General features: G+C 47.0%; 2 protein-coding genes across 4 annotated transcripts in view; both read left to right on the top strand.

Moving 5' to 3' along the window:
- The window catches only part of NDRG3 (NDRG family member 3), a 90,352-nt gene extending 80,859 nt beyond the window's left edge, over positions 1-9,493 (top strand). For all 3 annotated transcript variants that reach the window (XM_024238513.3, NM_001132306.2, XM_054541453.1), the window contains 4 exon segments: positions 892-939; positions 4,755-4,790; positions 4,875-4,926; positions 7,573-9,493. In XM_024238513.3, coding sequence (XP_024094281.1) covers positions 892-939; positions 4,755-4,790; positions 4,875-4,926; positions 7,573-7,754 — 318 coding nt within the window. In that variant the 3' untranslated portion in view covers positions 7,755-9,493.
- A 3,170-nt stretch (positions 9,494-12,663) lies between these two features.
- SLA2 (Src like adaptor 2) overlaps positions 12,664-16,179 on the top strand; it is a 35,471-nt gene continuing 31,955 nt past the window's right edge. The window contains exon 1 of the mRNA XM_002830269.6: positions 12,664-15,337. The gene's annotated coding sequence lies outside the window, so the exon portion shown is untranslated. The remainder of the gene's footprint in view (positions 15,338-16,179) is intronic.

The following is a 16,179-nucleotide window of genomic DNA, read 5'->3' as shown; positions in this document are numbered from 1 at the left end:
TGCTTTCGCCTTGATTCTGGAAGTCCTCAAACACTCACCTTTTCCCTTTATCTATCTGTAGAAATCCCACTCCTTTCTGTGTTCACTCAGCTCAGTTGTGAAGTGTTTGCAGTGGTTTCATTTTGCTTTGTATTACGTATTTCACCCTGCTGGATCCAGATTCTAAGCACAGGTTTTATATGTGTGTTCTTAGCAAACATATAAACGGAGAAATCCAGTTGATCAAAATAGCCCTAAAATAATATGGAACCAACAGATTGTCTCCCCAAAACATTTTCTTTGAGACCCCTGCCTTCATGAACACAAGGGTGTAGGATATCAGACATGTGAATGCACAGGGCCGTGATTCTTAATTAAATGACTCCATGAGAGAAAAATGAGAAGAGTTCAACTTTGGACTGGATAGCCAAAGACCCTGAGATAGAAAAGAGTGAGGATATAAAGAATGGCAAACCCACTAAGGAAAGAGGTGAAAAGTGAGGCAAGGGAGGTGCCCAGGGCTTAGTCATTAGAACCAGTTGTACTCAGAAGCCATTAAAAGATCCCAGCAGGAGAGGACCCACGGTCCAGTCCATTTTTCAAAGAAGTAAGGTAACCTACTTTCATGTTATATAGCTAGTCAGTAGGAAGACTTAGATTCAGCTTGTAGTTTTTTAAAGACACGTAACAGATTCAGAAAATTAGATAAGTGACATTTTTAGATCTGCTCAGAAATGTCAAAGTATATCATATAAATATATCTCCCACTATGTATTTTGGTAATCTCTTTGGCTGGTTCAGCCTTCTCCAAACTGAGCTGTTGATCTTGCAAGATGATTCTCATGCCAAGCTATTTCGTTTTTTTTCCTAGCAACTCATAAAATTATTTTCTCCTCTTTTTTTAAATTTTAGGTCGAATGCAATTCCCGCCTGAACCCTATAAATACAACTTTGCTAAAGGTAATGTGCCTTCTTCCCTCACTTCCAACCCTTATATGTGCTTCAGATTAATCTTGTTTTCTGGAATAATTGCCCAGAAAGGAGCAAAGCTTCCCTCTCTTTGGTTATCTCATTCTCTTCTTTTTCTTTGAGACGGAGTCCCGCTCTCTTGCCCTGGATGGAGTGCAGTGGCGCGATCTCGGCTCACTGCAACCTCCACCTCCCGGGTTCAAGCAATTCTCCTGCGTCACCCTCCTGAGTAGCTGGGACTACAGGCACGTGCCACCACGCCCGGCTAATTTTTCGTATTTTTAGTAGAGACGAGGTTTCACCGTGTTAGCCAGGATGGTCTCGATCTCCTGTCCTCGTGATCCACCCACCTTGGCCTCCCAAAGTGCTGGGATTACAGGTGAGAGCCACCGCACCCAGCCTTCATTCTCTTTTTAAAATAATGCTTTTGGCCAGGTGCAGTGGCTCACACCTGTAATCTCAGCACTTTGGGAGGCTGAGGCAGTTGGATCACGAGGTCAGGAATTTGAGACCAGCCTAGCCAATATGGTGAGACCCCGTCTCTACTAAAAATACAAAAATTAACTGGGCATGGTGGCACACACCTGTAGTCCCAGCTACCTGGGAGGCTGAGGCAGGAGAATCACTTGAACCCGGGAGGCGGAGGTTGCAGTGAGCTGAGATCACACCACTGCACTCTAGCCTGGGCGACAGAGCAAGACTCCATCTCAAAAATAAATAAACAAATACATAAAATAAAGCTTTTTTCCTGAATATGTTCTTATTGTAAAACACTGCAAAAAAGAGGAAAGCATATGGAATAAAATAAATTTAAATTATTTGTAATCCTACCACCCAAACCTCTGGTAAAATACTGCTGTCTTTTTCCTATACATTTTTACATCATTAAAATTAGAGACGGGCTGGGCACGGTGGCTCACACCTATAATCCCAACACTTTGGGAGGCTGAGGTGGGCGGATCGTTTGAGTCCGGGAGTTTGAGACCAGCCTGGGTGACAGAATGAGACCCTGTCAAAGAGTATTTACAACCCTGTATCTGTTTTCCTCAACTTATGACGTAGCCTTTCCTATGTAACTAAAAACTTTGGCTGGGTGCAGTGGCTCACACCTATAATCCCAGTGCTTTGGAAGGCCGAGGTGGGAGGCCAGGAGTTCGAGAGCAGTCTGGGCAACGTAGTGAGACTCTGTCTCTACAAAAACAATAAGAAAATTAGCTGGGCTTGGTGGTGCGCATCTGTAGCCCCAGCTACTCAGGAAGCTGAGGCGAGAGGATTCCTTGAGCCCAGGAATTTGAGGATTTGTGCTCCTGACGCTGTGCTCCAGCCTAGGTGACAGACTGAAACCCTGTCTCTAAAAAAAAAAAAAAAAAAAAATTCGTCAACATGATTTAATATTGTGAGAATTAAGATAATGGAAGTAAATTCTGTATATGCAAAATCCTGCTGTATTGGTAAGGAAGCTTTCAGTAACAATTCTCATGATGAGGGTGGATGCATTTTCTTTCTCTTAGGGCAAATACAGACCAACTCTTACGCTAAATATCGAGTTAGTATTAAGTGTCTCCCCTTTTGAGTATATCCGAGGCAAGAGTTTCTGCCTGTCATTGTTTCAACCTAGCTTTTCCTAGAGCCTCTACTAAAGTGTTGAGGTAGCTGACCTTCTAGTTTGAACTTGAGAACTTGGACTACTGTAGATTTCAATGCCGATCGTATGTTGCTTACTGCTACATTTTCAGTCTGAAAGACCTCTGCCATCTTCCTTTTCCCTTTGAAGTGTGTTTGAAAGGGAAGTGCTGTTACCAGAAACAGCCTGTAGTTCCTAGAAATCTAATGTGAAGTTAATGCTCTGAGGTGACCACATTCAAAATGTTTTGCCCTCCAGGCAATTGATGGGCTGGTCTAAAAATTTTGGGGAGGGGCTGGGCATGGTGGCTCACACCTGTAATCCCAGCACTTTGGGAGGCTGAGGCCAGGAGTTCAAGACCAGCCTGCCCAACATGATGAAACCTCATCTCTACTAAAAATAAAAAAATTAGCCGGGCATGATGCCAGGCACCTGTAATCCCAGCTACTCCAGAGACTGAGGCAGGAGAATCGCTTGAACCTGGGAGGTGGAGGTTGCAGTGAGCCAAGATTGTGCCATTGTACTGCAGCCTGGGCAACAAGAGTGAGACTTTATCTCAAAAAAAAAAATTTTTTTTAAGTTTGTAGTTTCAAATTAGTTTCTCACTTCAGGTTTGAATCAATATACAAAAGCACAAAACTAAACCCTACAGTAACCACAGACATAGTTATTTTTGGGCAAAAATGCCCATCTGCAACACCATAGAATAGAGTGGATAACTCCTATGGCAGATTGAACTGATTCTCAAACCATTTGATAGGTACCCATCTTGGAAATAGTTTCTCCCAGTATTCTCTCTGCATATGGGAACTGTTCTGTGCTCTAATCAGGTTTCAGCTCCTAAACTTCATGAAAATACAGCCTGTGCTGGTTTGGTTTTTTGTATATTTGTTAGATTAAATGTTTGTTTATAATCTTATGCTTAGAATTTTCAGGGGCCTCTCCCTTGTTAATCTCAAACTTCTGTGTCTTCTGTGACATTCTCCTCAGTAGTAGTCCCCCTTCATAATAAGTTTTAATGCCAGTGAATTGAAACCATGGGGTTCATGTTCCTTTTTTAAAAAAGCCACTCAACCTGAAGGATACCATCTGAGTCCAGAGTGTGGAACAGCTGGAAGAAAGAGAGCAGGCCTATGCCCAATATGCCCTAAAAACGCTTTTCTGTGGACAGTAGATTCAAATCACCTGAGATCTTATTAGAAATGTACGTTCCTTTTTTTTTTTTTTTTTTTTCTTGAGACGGACTCTGTCGCCCAGGTTGGAGTGCAGTGGCATGATCTTGGCTCACTGCAACCTCCGCCCATGAGTTCAAGCGATTCTTCTGTGTCAGCCTCCAGAGTAGCTGGGACTACAGGTGTGTGCCACCACGCCCAGCTAATTTTTGTATTTTTAGTAGAGATGGAGTTTCACCCTGCTGACCAGGCTGGTCTGGAACGCCTGACCTCAGGGATCTCCCCACCTCGGCCTCCCAAAGTGCTGGGATTACAAGTGTGAGCCACCGCACCGGCCAGAAATGCACGATCTTGAGCCATACCCCAAACCTATCAAATCAGAATCTCTGGGACAGGAATCCAAGAATCTGAGTTTTAACAAGTCCTTCAGGTAATTCCATCGCACACTAATGAAGCTGTACCCTAGAAATCCTTGCACACGTGAGAATAACCAGCTGTAAATGTTTTATGAAGTGAAACGCAGCATTACCAAACCCAGCTATTAGTGGAAAGTGGCTGACTGAGTGAGCCGGCTGAATCAGTATCAGCTCCTGATGGCAGAGTGCCCTTACTCACGGAGGAAAGATAATGTAGAGTTGAAATGGGACTTGGAAAGCTTGATGCACAGAGAAGTTAGGGTCACACTGTTTGAGGGCTCTGAAAGGAACCTTCTTCAGGTGGTTTTCATGGTTGAGAGTAGTGGTTAACTTCACTATCACCTCAACAGAAAATTCCCACCATGGGCCTGAAAGTCAGGGCTTCAGTCTTATTGATAAATAAGTATGTAATAATTATTTCAGATTTTCATCCAAGGTTATAAATGTTTGTATGTAGGTGCATTGAGATGCAAACTTGCAGTTAAACATTAAAACCTAGAATTCGATCTTGTTCTGTTTGAAAGGACTTGGGGTGTTCAGAGCAATTCTCTTAAGGGTAAGTCCCAGCTGACTTGCATATTTTTCCTTTTCTAGATGGCAGACTGTGGGGGACTGCCCCAGGTAGTTCAGGTAAGGAGAATTTTTTTTAACACCCATTTAATTCTGCTTCTCTGTCTATGCAAAGATTAATGCCTTCTTGTTTTATCTCCCCAGCCTGGGAAGCTCACCGAGGCCTTCAAGTACTTTTTGCAGGGAATGGGCTACAGTGAGTAGTACACAACTTTCTATCTAGCAATGATTTAGGAATATTGGGGGCCAGTTTCACATCTGGGAGCCCACAATTCTTGAGATATAACCTCTGTGGCAGCTAGCCTTAAGCAAAGTAGAAACTGAAATGTTTATGGAACATTCATTTGTCCATATTTATAAGCTAACACTCAGCACTTACTTTTGTCAGGCACTATATATTCTTTTTTTTTTGAGACAGAGTCTCACTCTGTTGCCAGGTTGGAGTGCAGTGGTGCGATCTTGGCTCACTGCAACCTCTGCCTCCTGGGTTCAAGCAATTCTCCTACCTCAGCCTCCCAAGTAGCTGGGACTACAGGCACGTGCCACCACACCTGAATAATTTTTGTATTTTTAGGAGAGATGGAGATTCACCATGTTGGCCAGGATGTTCTTGATCTCTTGACCTCGTGACCTACCTGCCTTGGCCTCCCAAAGTGCTGGGATTACAGGCGTGAGCCACCGTGCGCAGCCTGTATATTCTTAATCTAAGAGGTCATTCTGTTATTAGGGCCAATTTATAGAAGAAGAAACTGAGGCTCAAAGAGACTAAGCACATTGCCAAGAGTAAAAATTCAGCTGCAGGGCCATGATTCAAACCCTGGCAGTCTGACTCCAGAGCCCACATTTTGAACCCCTGAAGCTTAGGCTGTCCTAGGTGTGAATCTGAAATTATGATTTGCATTTAAACTCAGCTGGTTAATAACTCCTGACCTAGAGAAATGAAATGGAGACTCCAGGAGAAAAGGGCAGTATCCTTGGTAAAGTCTCCTCCACCCCAGGAGATGAACTTGGGAAGTGTTTTAGAGCAAGTCCAAGGGTGTGTCCATATCAAATGCCATTGTCCTGGTCTCTTGTATTGTAAGACCCCTGAGCTTTCTCATGGTCACAGAATTATCTACACTTGCTCCTTTCTTGGAGTTTTTAGAAAAACTCTTTCACCCGGGTACAGAGCTCTTTACCCAGTAGGGTGATTTTTCTCCTGTCTTTGGTATTAGTGTGGATAATGGTCATTGGCGAGCTGCCTGGTCAGCTGCTCTGGGCAGCTGGGCCCTGGGTGCAGCCCTGTACCTGCCAGGCAGACCATGTATGTCTTGTCTCAAGTGGCTGTGTCATCCTTGCCTGTGAGCCGCTACCAACCGAGCCCACACCCACAGCCCTGTGGCTCACTGGGAGGAGCAGGAGCCCCTCTCCTAGCCCATTCTTATCCTTTTCCTATGAAATAGCTGATCTTCCAGCCCACTTCTGAACCAAAGCAAGATGACTGTTTATAGCAGAGGGGAAAACAATTGCCTTTGTCTAGTTGAGGAAAGTAACATTTGAGATGTTACTGAAGTATCTGTCAGCCTCACCTCCTCTCTGGGACCTTAAAATAAAATTTTATCCTTGGCTTAGAGTATTCTGTCAGTGTCTACCAGGCAGCTGAGGTTGCCACTTGGCACTCTCGGGTCACTAACCTGCCTTTTCCTGTGTCCATCCTGCTTCCAGTCCCGTATGTGCAGTTCAGTCACCTGAGCACCGAGTCAGGTACCTTCCTCTGTGCTAGCCCTGCCCCGCCTTCCAGTCTCTCCTGGCTGCACTGGCTGCCTGCAGCATGTCCGCGGTCTTCCTGTGCAGTGAGAGCCCGATAGAACGTGGCTCAGTACGCTCCAAGAGATTTAGCCTACAGGTCCAGCCCTGGTCCCCCAGGAGGCAGAAAGGATCTGGTTGTAAGGGGCAGGACTCCTCTTGTCATCCTAAATCCAGGGTCACAGCAGCAGCTGAAACTTGATAGGCAGGGCCCATCTTCCACCACCACCTACTGATCCTTGAATTAACCTCCAGACACAGGAATCCAAGGGCAGCCTTGGCTCTAAATAGGAGGGTCAGAGCCTATGCCCAGAGAACTCTGCAGATGATAGCACCTTTTGACCCCAGCATTGAAATGACAGCTAGGGGAGTGGCTGCTGCCCAGGAGGATAGGCAGGGAGGCTATGCCAGGTAAGGCCCAGTCCCAGCCAAGCTGGAAGGACCTTAGAGTCAAGCAGTGGCAGAACAGGAGTCTGAGTTAAACACCTACTTCTCCGTCCCTGGCAACCTGTACCTCATCCCTGTGTTGAGGTCAGCTCCAAGCCAATCTGCCCTCCCCTTCACCTGCACCATCCTACACATCTCCTCCCTGGTAGCAAGGTAGCCTGTGGACACGGATGGTAGTCTCGTTGTATTGGGCTTGCACTGTGTTTGTGAAACACCTTCATACTTGTGTGTGTGTCTTTCTTTTCTTTTGGTTTAGTCTTGCATGCACTGTAGGTTTTGGTTACCTGTTTGGGTTCCCAAAGCCTCCATTCTGTCACTGTCTGAATGGTGTGGGCATAGCTAAGAGGCTATACTCTGGATTTAGGGTTTCCCCTTGTTCTGCAGTGACTACAATCAGCGGAGATTCCAACCAGATCTAAAGGATTAAAGTGGCCTCACATATCGCCACTTACCTAGAGCAAATAATACAAAATGGGGACGGCTATATCTTGTCCTGGGTGTCATTGTAAATGAGTCAGAAAAGCTAAACATAAAGCCTTTGGTGAGACTCCTAGGTTAGCTGGGCTTAACCGGGGCTTCATCTTCTAGTCCCCTTGGTTCTCTGTTACAGTACCATCTGCCAGCATGACTCGGCTCGCCCGATCACGAACCCACTCAACCTCGAGTAGCCTCGGCTCTGGAGAAAGTCCCTTCAGCCGGTCTGTCACCAGCAATCAGTCAGATGGAACTCAAGAATCCTGTGAGTCCCCTGATGTCCTGGACAGACACCAGACCATGGAGGTGTCCTGCTAAGCAGATGCTCCTCCCCTGGACCATTGCAAGTCCATCCTTCAAATGACCACTCCATAATATAACATTTCATCCAGTAAACTGGCCTCTACTATCTTTAACTCATGCATGGCCACTGAACCTCTCTCTAGTAGCCTGGATTTATCATTCTCTCTGCCTGCCTACCCCCTTTTTTGTATAGCCCAAGAACCACTTCCATGCCATACTGTAACATTCCAACATCTTTAGCTGATCAGATCTCTCCATATCCTCTCTTGCCAGCTTTTTCCCGTGCTCCCCCAACTATGTATCGGATAAGATTCTTTGATCCTGACTGTGTGTGTGCGAGCACGCGTGTCTGTGTTTGTGTGTGCATAGTTCTGTGGTTTTAGACACGCTTTCTTGTAGTGCTTCTGCAAAAAACAAAAAAGGGACTTATTTTGCATTCTCAATGGTGTTTTTAAGGGAATTAGGCAGAACAGATTTCTAGGTTGGGTAGGCCACCGCGTTCTCTTTTGTTTGCAAATTGGTCAACAAAATTTGCAAAGTGATTTCAGGAGAGAGCAGCTTTGAGGAATGTGGAAAATCATAATTGCCGTCTGGACCATTGATTGATTGTGACCAGCAGTAGAAGGGTGCCTGTTACACAGAGAGGCTCCTTCTGTCCACATGAATTTCTGTATACTCTTCTATAAATAAAAGGGAGGAATATATTCTGCTGGAAGCCCATGAACCATCGGTGAGGTTCTGATACAACATAGAGTTTTTTCCAAGGAGTGAATGTGGCTTAATTACTGGACTCTCTTAGTACAGGAAGGTGGAAACAAAATGCCAGGCCTCTGCTCTGAAGAGCAAAACTGCTGTCACTGCAGTATCTGATACCAGACATCCACATATCCACAAGAAGTGCCTCTTAGGTCTGTGACGGAGAGTGTGTCTCCATTCCTCAGTTCCCAGAAAGGGGAGAGGTATGGCCTAAAAAGCAGGTAGATGGTGGAGAAATGGGTGGGGGGAGAGGAACAGCATTAACACAGTATCATGTTTAATAAGTACAGCCTTGATTTCAGTAGATGTAATGGAAGCAGAACCCATTTCTCAAGAGTCTTTTTTTTTTTTTTTTTGAGACAGAGTCTCGCTCTGTCACCCAGGCTGGAGTGCAATGGCGCAAACTTGGCTCACTGCAACCTCTGCCCCCTGGGTTCAAGCGATTCTCCTGCCTCAGCCTCCCGAGTAGCTGAGACTACAGGCACCTGCCACCATACCCAGCTAAGTTATGTATTTTTAGTAGAGATGGAGTTTCACCATGTTGGCCAGGCTGGTCTCAAGCTCCTGACCTCAGGTGATCCACCTGCCTCAGCCTCCCAAAGTGCTGGGATTACAGGCATGAGTCATTGCTCCCAGCCATCAGAAAGACTGTTAATCCTATGAACTCCCTTTTGTAGGAGGGAAAGGGCCAATCTGTAGGGGCAGCCCTGTCCAGGTAAAGTTGTTTTCAGCCTCTTGTCTACTGTTAGGTGAGGGAGTCACAGCCAGACAGAGAGTATTGCTGGAGGGTGAGAGAACTGTGGAGACCAACTGCCATATAGCAAGAGTCCAGCTCTTGGGAGCATTGAGATGTAAGCTCAGGGTTACACAGTTCCAAATCTTGGGAAGGGGCTTTTCAGACACACTGTTTGCTTTCTGCTGAGATAAGGAATGCATCACTCTGCCAGAGTATGACTTTTTACAGATTGTTAAATAAAGCTGTATATGTCTCATTGTTATCTGATTGCTGGTGTTATTTCTTTCAAGCCATTCACTGGGGTTCAGGGCAAGACTGAGTTGCTGTATGCTGGTTCTGTGTTGCCATTTTCACATGTGATTGCATATGCACCAAGTGACACTGTCCATTTATAGGAGGAAATGAAGACTGATGATAAATCATTTGCCCAAGGTCATACAGCCAATAAGTCCAGCCAGGATCAAATCCCAGGGAATTATGCAGAATTCTATCTGATGTGTCTGTATTTCCCTCAAGCCAAAAATCGTGAGAAGCCTGACAGTGTTGTTTGTGATGGAGGAGAAGCTGAGGTCTTGAGAAGGTGGTCCACGTCACAGCTCCACCACCTGTGTGGGATTGCTGGGTTCCATCTCTCATTTAATAATCTGCAACCACTTGTCTGGGTTCCTCTAAGAGACCAGCTTGTGTTTCTCCAGAAATGGCTATATTTGTACCCATCAAGAATAATTTCAGACCGAGTGCGGTGGCTCACGCCTGTAATCCCAACACTCTGGGAGGCCAAGGTGGGCAGATCACCTGAGGTCAGGAGTTAAAGACCAGCCTGGCCAACATGGTGAAACCCTGTTTCTACTAAAAATACAAAAATTAGCCAGGCATGGTGGTATGTGCCTGTAATCCCAGCTACTTGGAAGGCTGAGGCAGAAGAATCACTTGAACCTGGGAGGTGGAGGTTGCAGTGAGCCAAGATCACACCACTGCACTCTAGCCTGGGCTACAGAGCGAGACTGTGTCTCAAAAAAAAAAAAAAAAAGCCAGGCATAGTGGCTCACACCTGTAATCCCAGCACTTTGGGAGGTCAAGGCGGGCGGATCATCAGAGGTCAGGAGTTCGATACTAGCCTGACCAATATGATGAAACCCTGTCTCTACTAAAAATAAAAAAAATTAGCTGAGCATGGTGGCATGCACCTGTAATCCCAGCTACTCGGGAGGCTGAGGCAGGAGAATCGCTTGAACCCGGGAGGTGGAGGTTGCAGTGAGCCAAGATTGCACCATTGCATTCCAGCCTGGGCAACAAGAGTGAAACTCCGTCTCAAAAAAAAAAAAAGAATAATTTCAGGAGACCACCATCTCAGATGAGTTTTCAGTAACCCGGGACAAGTGCCAGCAAAAGTGCATGTGGATTGCTACATCTGTGAGAGGCACTCGTAAAAAATGACATGAACCACCAGGCGCAGTGGCTCACGCCAGTAATCCCAGCACTTTGGGAGGCCGAGGTAGGCGGATCACGAGGTCAGGAGATTGAGACCATCCTGGCTAACACAGTGAAACCCCGTCTCTACTAAAAATACAAAAAATTCGTCAGGCATGGTGGTGGGCACCTGTAGTCCCAGCTACTCAGGAGGCTGAGGCAGAAGAATGGCGTGAACCCGGGAGGCGGAGCTTGCAGAGAGCAGAGATAGCGCTACTGCACTCCAGCCTGGGCGACAGAGCGAGACTCTGTCTCAAAAAAAAAAAAGACATGCCCATTCTGGCAGAGGAGTTGAAACAAATGCATATGAACAGATAAAGAGTACCAGGCTGAAGGCTTACAATGCAGGCCAGTGCTCCACAGAATGCTGACATGGGAAGGAATTGATCTGATGGCCTCAGTTGCCCTTTTTTTGTTTTTTGTTTGGTTATGTTTTGAGATGGAGTCTCGCTCTGTCGCCCAGGCTGGAGTGCAGTGGCACGATATCCACTCACTGCAACCTCCGCCTCCTAGGTTCAAGCAGTTCACCTGTCTCAGCCTTCTGAGTATCTGGGACTACAGGCATGTCACCACGCCCAGCTAATTTTTTGTAGAGATGTGGTTTCGCCATGTTGACCAGGCTGGTCTAGAACTCCTGACTTCAAGTGATCTGCCCGCCTCAGCCTCCCAAAGTGCTGGAATTACAGGCATGAGCCACTGTGCTGGGCCCTTTTTTTTTTTTTTTTGAAACAGTGTCTCACTTTGTCACCCAAGCTGGATGGCAGTGGTATAATCATAGCTCACTGAAGCCTCAAACTTCCAGGCTCAAGCCATCCTCCCGCTTCAACCTCTTGAGTAACAGGGACTACAGGCATGCACTACCATGCCCGGCTAATTTTTTATTTTTTGTAGAGACAGTGTATCACTTTGTTGCCTAGGCTAGACTTGAACTCCTGACCTCAAGTGATCTTGCCTCAGCCTCCCAAAATGCTAGGGTTACAGGTGTGGGTATCAGCCCTTTATTGAGCATCTATATATAGGCCAGGCCCTTAATGCCTTCCTATAAATTTCCTTCTATTGAGCCAGTGAGGTACATGCTATTCCCATTTTATGGATGCAGAAACGGGTCCAGAGATAACTAGTTTGTAAATGGTCACAAAACTAGTAAGTGGCTGTATGGGAAACAGTTTCTTCCACTACACTCAACACTTCCAACACTTCTGTGACCAAATGTGTGAGCTTTTTTCCCACATACCAACCAATTCTCCAACACCCCAGATACTGAGTAGGTGTCCTAAATTATGACACCAGCTTCCTGGAGTTAGTACAGACCCTACAGTTTAAGGGTTCAGGCCCACAAGACTGCCCCCTGCTTCAGATGCCAGGTGCAAGCAGTGGATCCCCAGGTTATTCATACTTCTGTCCAACCTGGCTACAAACTGTACCCCCTCCCTCAGGTTTGATAGTTCGCTAAGATGGCTCACAGAACTCAGGGAAACACTGAATTTACTGGCTTATTATTCAAAAGGATATAAGGCTGGGTGCGGTGGCTCACACCTGTAATCCCAGCAGTTTGGGAGGCAGGAGGATTGCTTGAGCCCAGGAGTTCAAGACCAGCCTGGGCAATATAGTGAGACCCTGTCTCTATTCTAGAAACAGAAAAAAATAAAAGAAAAAGGATATGATAGGCCGGGCACGGTGGCTCACGCCTGTAATCCCAGCACTTTGGGAGGCTGAGGTGGGTGGATCATGAGGTCAGGAGATTGAAACCATCCTGGCTGATACGGTGAAACCCCCTCTCTACTAAAAATACAAAAATTTAGCCAGGCGTGGTGGCAGGTGCCTGTAGTCCCAGCTACTCAGGAGGCTGAGGCAGGAAAATGGTATGAACCCGGGAGGCGGAGCTTGCAGTGAGCCGAGATTGCACCACTGCACTCCAGCCTGGGTGACAGAGCAAGACTCCGTCTCAAAAAAAAAAAAAAAAAAAAAAAAGGATACAGGTAAATGGCCAGATAAAGAAGTATGTAGGAGGCTGGACGCAGTGGCTCAAGCCTGTAATCCCAGCACTTTGGGAAGCCAAGGCGGGTGGATCACCTGAGGTCAGGAGTTCGAGACCAGCCTGGCTAACATGATGAAACCCCATCTCTACTAAAAATACAAAAATTAGCTGGGCGTGGTGGTGCACACCTATAATCCCAGCTACTCAGGAGGCTGAGGCAAGAGGATCAGAGGATGCAGTGAGCCTAAATTGTGCCACTGCACTCCAGTCTGGGCAACAGAGCAAGACTGTCTAAAAAAAAAAAAAAAAATACAAAGAGCAAGGTCTGGAGGGGTCCCAGGGAGTTGGGGTGTGCCACCCTTCTGGTGTGTTGGATGTGTTCACCAATGTGGAAACTCTCTGAACCTCGTACTTTAGGGATGTTTATGGAAGCTTCATCACATAAGCATTATCAATTATTAACTCAATCTCCAGCTCCTCTCCCCACTCCAGCGGATGAGGGTAGGACTGAAAGCTCCAAGCTCATAATGATGGCTTTGTCTTTCTAGTGACCAGTCCCCATCCAGGAGCCCACCAAGTGTTGCCTCATTAGAACAGAAAACACTTCTGTCACCGAGGAAATTAGAAGGGTTTTAGGAGCTCTGGCCGGAGCCAGGGAGGAACACCAGTGCATATTTCTTAGTGGATAGACCTAGGATTTTAAATTTTGTAATTCTTAGGTGCCTCCCTAAGTAGAAAAGGAGAGATTTCTTTTTGCGGTGGGATTCTTTTAAGAAGAGACCAGAAGAGATTCCCTACTTCCTGCCCCACTCATGAACTGCACCTTGAGGCTTGTTTTGAAGATGTGCCTGTCATAAGAAGACTGGCATTAGAGTTGTATGGCAGCAGGAGTGGGAAGGTGGGCTCAAGCTCAAGTCCCTCCCTGCCAAGGCCCACATCCCTGAGTGGCTGTCACCCATTCTAGCGTCCTGATTAGAACTCTCTTGCAGAAGTGTGCCTCCACTCTGGCTCCTTCAGCTCTCTATGCCAAGTGCCTACAAGGATAAAAATGAAACCAGCCTTCCCCAGGATCAAAGGAGAACCTGAGCAGGAGTGCTGTAGCTGGCAAGGCCCCAGAAAGGGCTGCATGGGCTGAGCTGGAGTCAGGAATCATTTCAGTGCAGTGGGCCCTTTGTCTCCAGGAGTACTAATCCCCCTAATGGGGAAGCAGCGAGAGGGTGTGGTTAAATCTTAATGAAGAGTGTGACTGAAGGTAACACATTGATCAAGGACAATTCAGCCAGAGTCAGATTCTTTATCCTAGACCAGTGATTCTCAAGCTGGGCATGGACTGTGGTTCATGCTTGCAATCCCAACACTTACAGAGGTGGAAGTGGGAGGATCAATTGAGGTCAGGAGTTTGAGATCAGACTGGGCAGCACAGTGAAACCTCATCTCTACAAAAATATTTAAAATAGGCCAGGAGTGCTGGTGCACACGTACAGTCGTAGCTACTCAGGGCTGAGAAGGGAGGATTACTTGAGCCTGAGTCAAAGCACTAAGCTATGATTGTGCCACTGCACTCTATCCTGGGTGACAAAGCAAGACCCTGTTAAGAAAAAAAAAAAAAATTCAAGCCTGGGCATGCATCGGAATCACCTGGAGGCATGAAAACAGATTGCTGGGCCTACCCCCAGAGTATGATTCCATAGATTTGGGATGCGGCCTGAGAATTTGCATGTCTCACAAATTCCCGCTGAGGCTGCTGGTCTAGGGACCATACTTGGAGACCACTGTCCAGATATTGCTATTCAAAGTGTGGTCCCCAGACTGGCAACATAGGGGTCACCTGGGAGCATATTAGAAATGCAAAATACTGAACTCTGCCCCAGACCTTCTGAATCAGAGCCTGCAGTGTAACAAGATCCCCAGGTGATTCCTATACACATTAAAGGTTGAGAAGGCAGTGCTTCCCACACTCGTCAGTCAAGGGAATCTCCTGCAGGGTTTAAAATTTAGATTCCTGGGCTCCCTATCTGGAGACTTGGATTTAGAAGGTTTGGGAGATCCCAGAAATTGCTACAATTAAGCCCCGCTGAGTGACTATTACGGTCAGGCCAGCATGGGAACTCCTGCTCATTTTCCTCAGTCCTGTGTTCCTTGGACAAGACCAAGCCACAAAGCCAGAGAAAAACCTTTTGCTCCAGGATCATGACAAGGCAGCAGCTGCTCCCCTAGAAACAGGAACTCGGGGAAGGTGGCTCCTCGATGGTCTGTGATGCCGTCAGAGGAAACGGGTGGTTGTGAGAACCACAGAGTCTGCAGTCGGAGCTAGAGCTCCAAGGACCCCATGCCTGTGTCTCTGTGACAGAGCTCAAAGGGCCCTGGGCCTTCCCTCCCTGGCTCGGCTGTGCTTGGGAGGGTTCCCCAGTCCAGAATCCCTAAGGAGCATGGGGCAGCTGATCCATCCCTGGTGTACAAACTGCTGACTGCAGACAGATGCTGAGCTACCCAAACCGACACCTAGCCTCTCCCTGAAGATCCAGGCTGAGAGAGTTCTGGGTGTCCTAGGACCAAGGACACTGGCAGACTTCCAGAAGGGCCCCCAAAGCCCTAACCTGTCCAGCCAGAGCATGCGTCTCAGCAGAGCCCTCTTCTCAAGCCTTTGATGACAAACCAGTAAGTATGCTTGCTTTTGTTCTCGGATGGCCTGGAGACAGGTGAGGAAGAAGTCCCAGCCCAGACTGGGACTGGGCTTTATTTGCCGTTGGGAAAAAAACAAGCTCAAGGAGAAGGGGGAGTGGTTCTACTGAGGCTGTAAAGAGGGGTGGTTTCTGGGGGTCCCAGAAGAACCAAGACTCACCCGCTCCACCTTTGATCTCCTCTTGGAGCTTACACTCTTCCCTGCAGCTTGTCTTCACGCCTGCCCTAGTCCCATCTCAGGTGTGCACTTGCTGTGTGACTTTGGGCCCCTCTCTGCGCTGCAGACTCCAAAGTCAGGAACGTGAGGGCTATCATCTCTCAAGACATTTCAGCTGTAGAGCCTACAGTGCACTCTCACTCTCAAAAGGGTGATATTTCTCAGTTGGAAGAGAGGGAGAGGTCTCCCTTTAACTCAATCCAAATTCTTTTTTTTTTTTGAGTTGGGGTCTCGTTCTGTTACCCAGGCTGGAGTGCAGCGGCATGATTATGACTAACTATAGACTGGAACCACTGGGCTCAAGTGATCCTCCTGCCTTAGCCTCCCAAGTAGCTGAGACTACAGGCATGTACCACCATGCCCAGCTAATTCATTATATTTTTGTAGAGATGGCGGGCGGCGGTGGGGGTGGGGGTGGGAGTGGGTCTCACTATGTTGCCCAGGCTGGTCTCGAACTCCTGGCCTCAAGCAATCCTCCTGTCTCAGCCTCCTGAATTGCTGGGATTACAGGCATGAGCCACCGTGCCTGGCCAAATTCATCACTCTTACCCCCACTGCTGAAAAATGATCTTCAGAAGCACAAAATACACATGATTGCAGG

The sequence above is a fragment of the Pongo abelii genome, chromosome 21 (genome assembly GCF_028885655.2).
Source record: "Pongo abelii isolate AG06213 chromosome 21, NHGRI_mPonAbe1-v2.0_pri, whole genome shotgun sequence".
NCBI lineage: Eukaryota > Metazoa > Chordata > Mammalia > Primates > Hominidae > Pongo > Pongo abelii.
The sequence above is the reverse complement of the archived record's forward strand: the minus strand, read 5'-3'. Positions and strand labels throughout refer to the sequence as shown.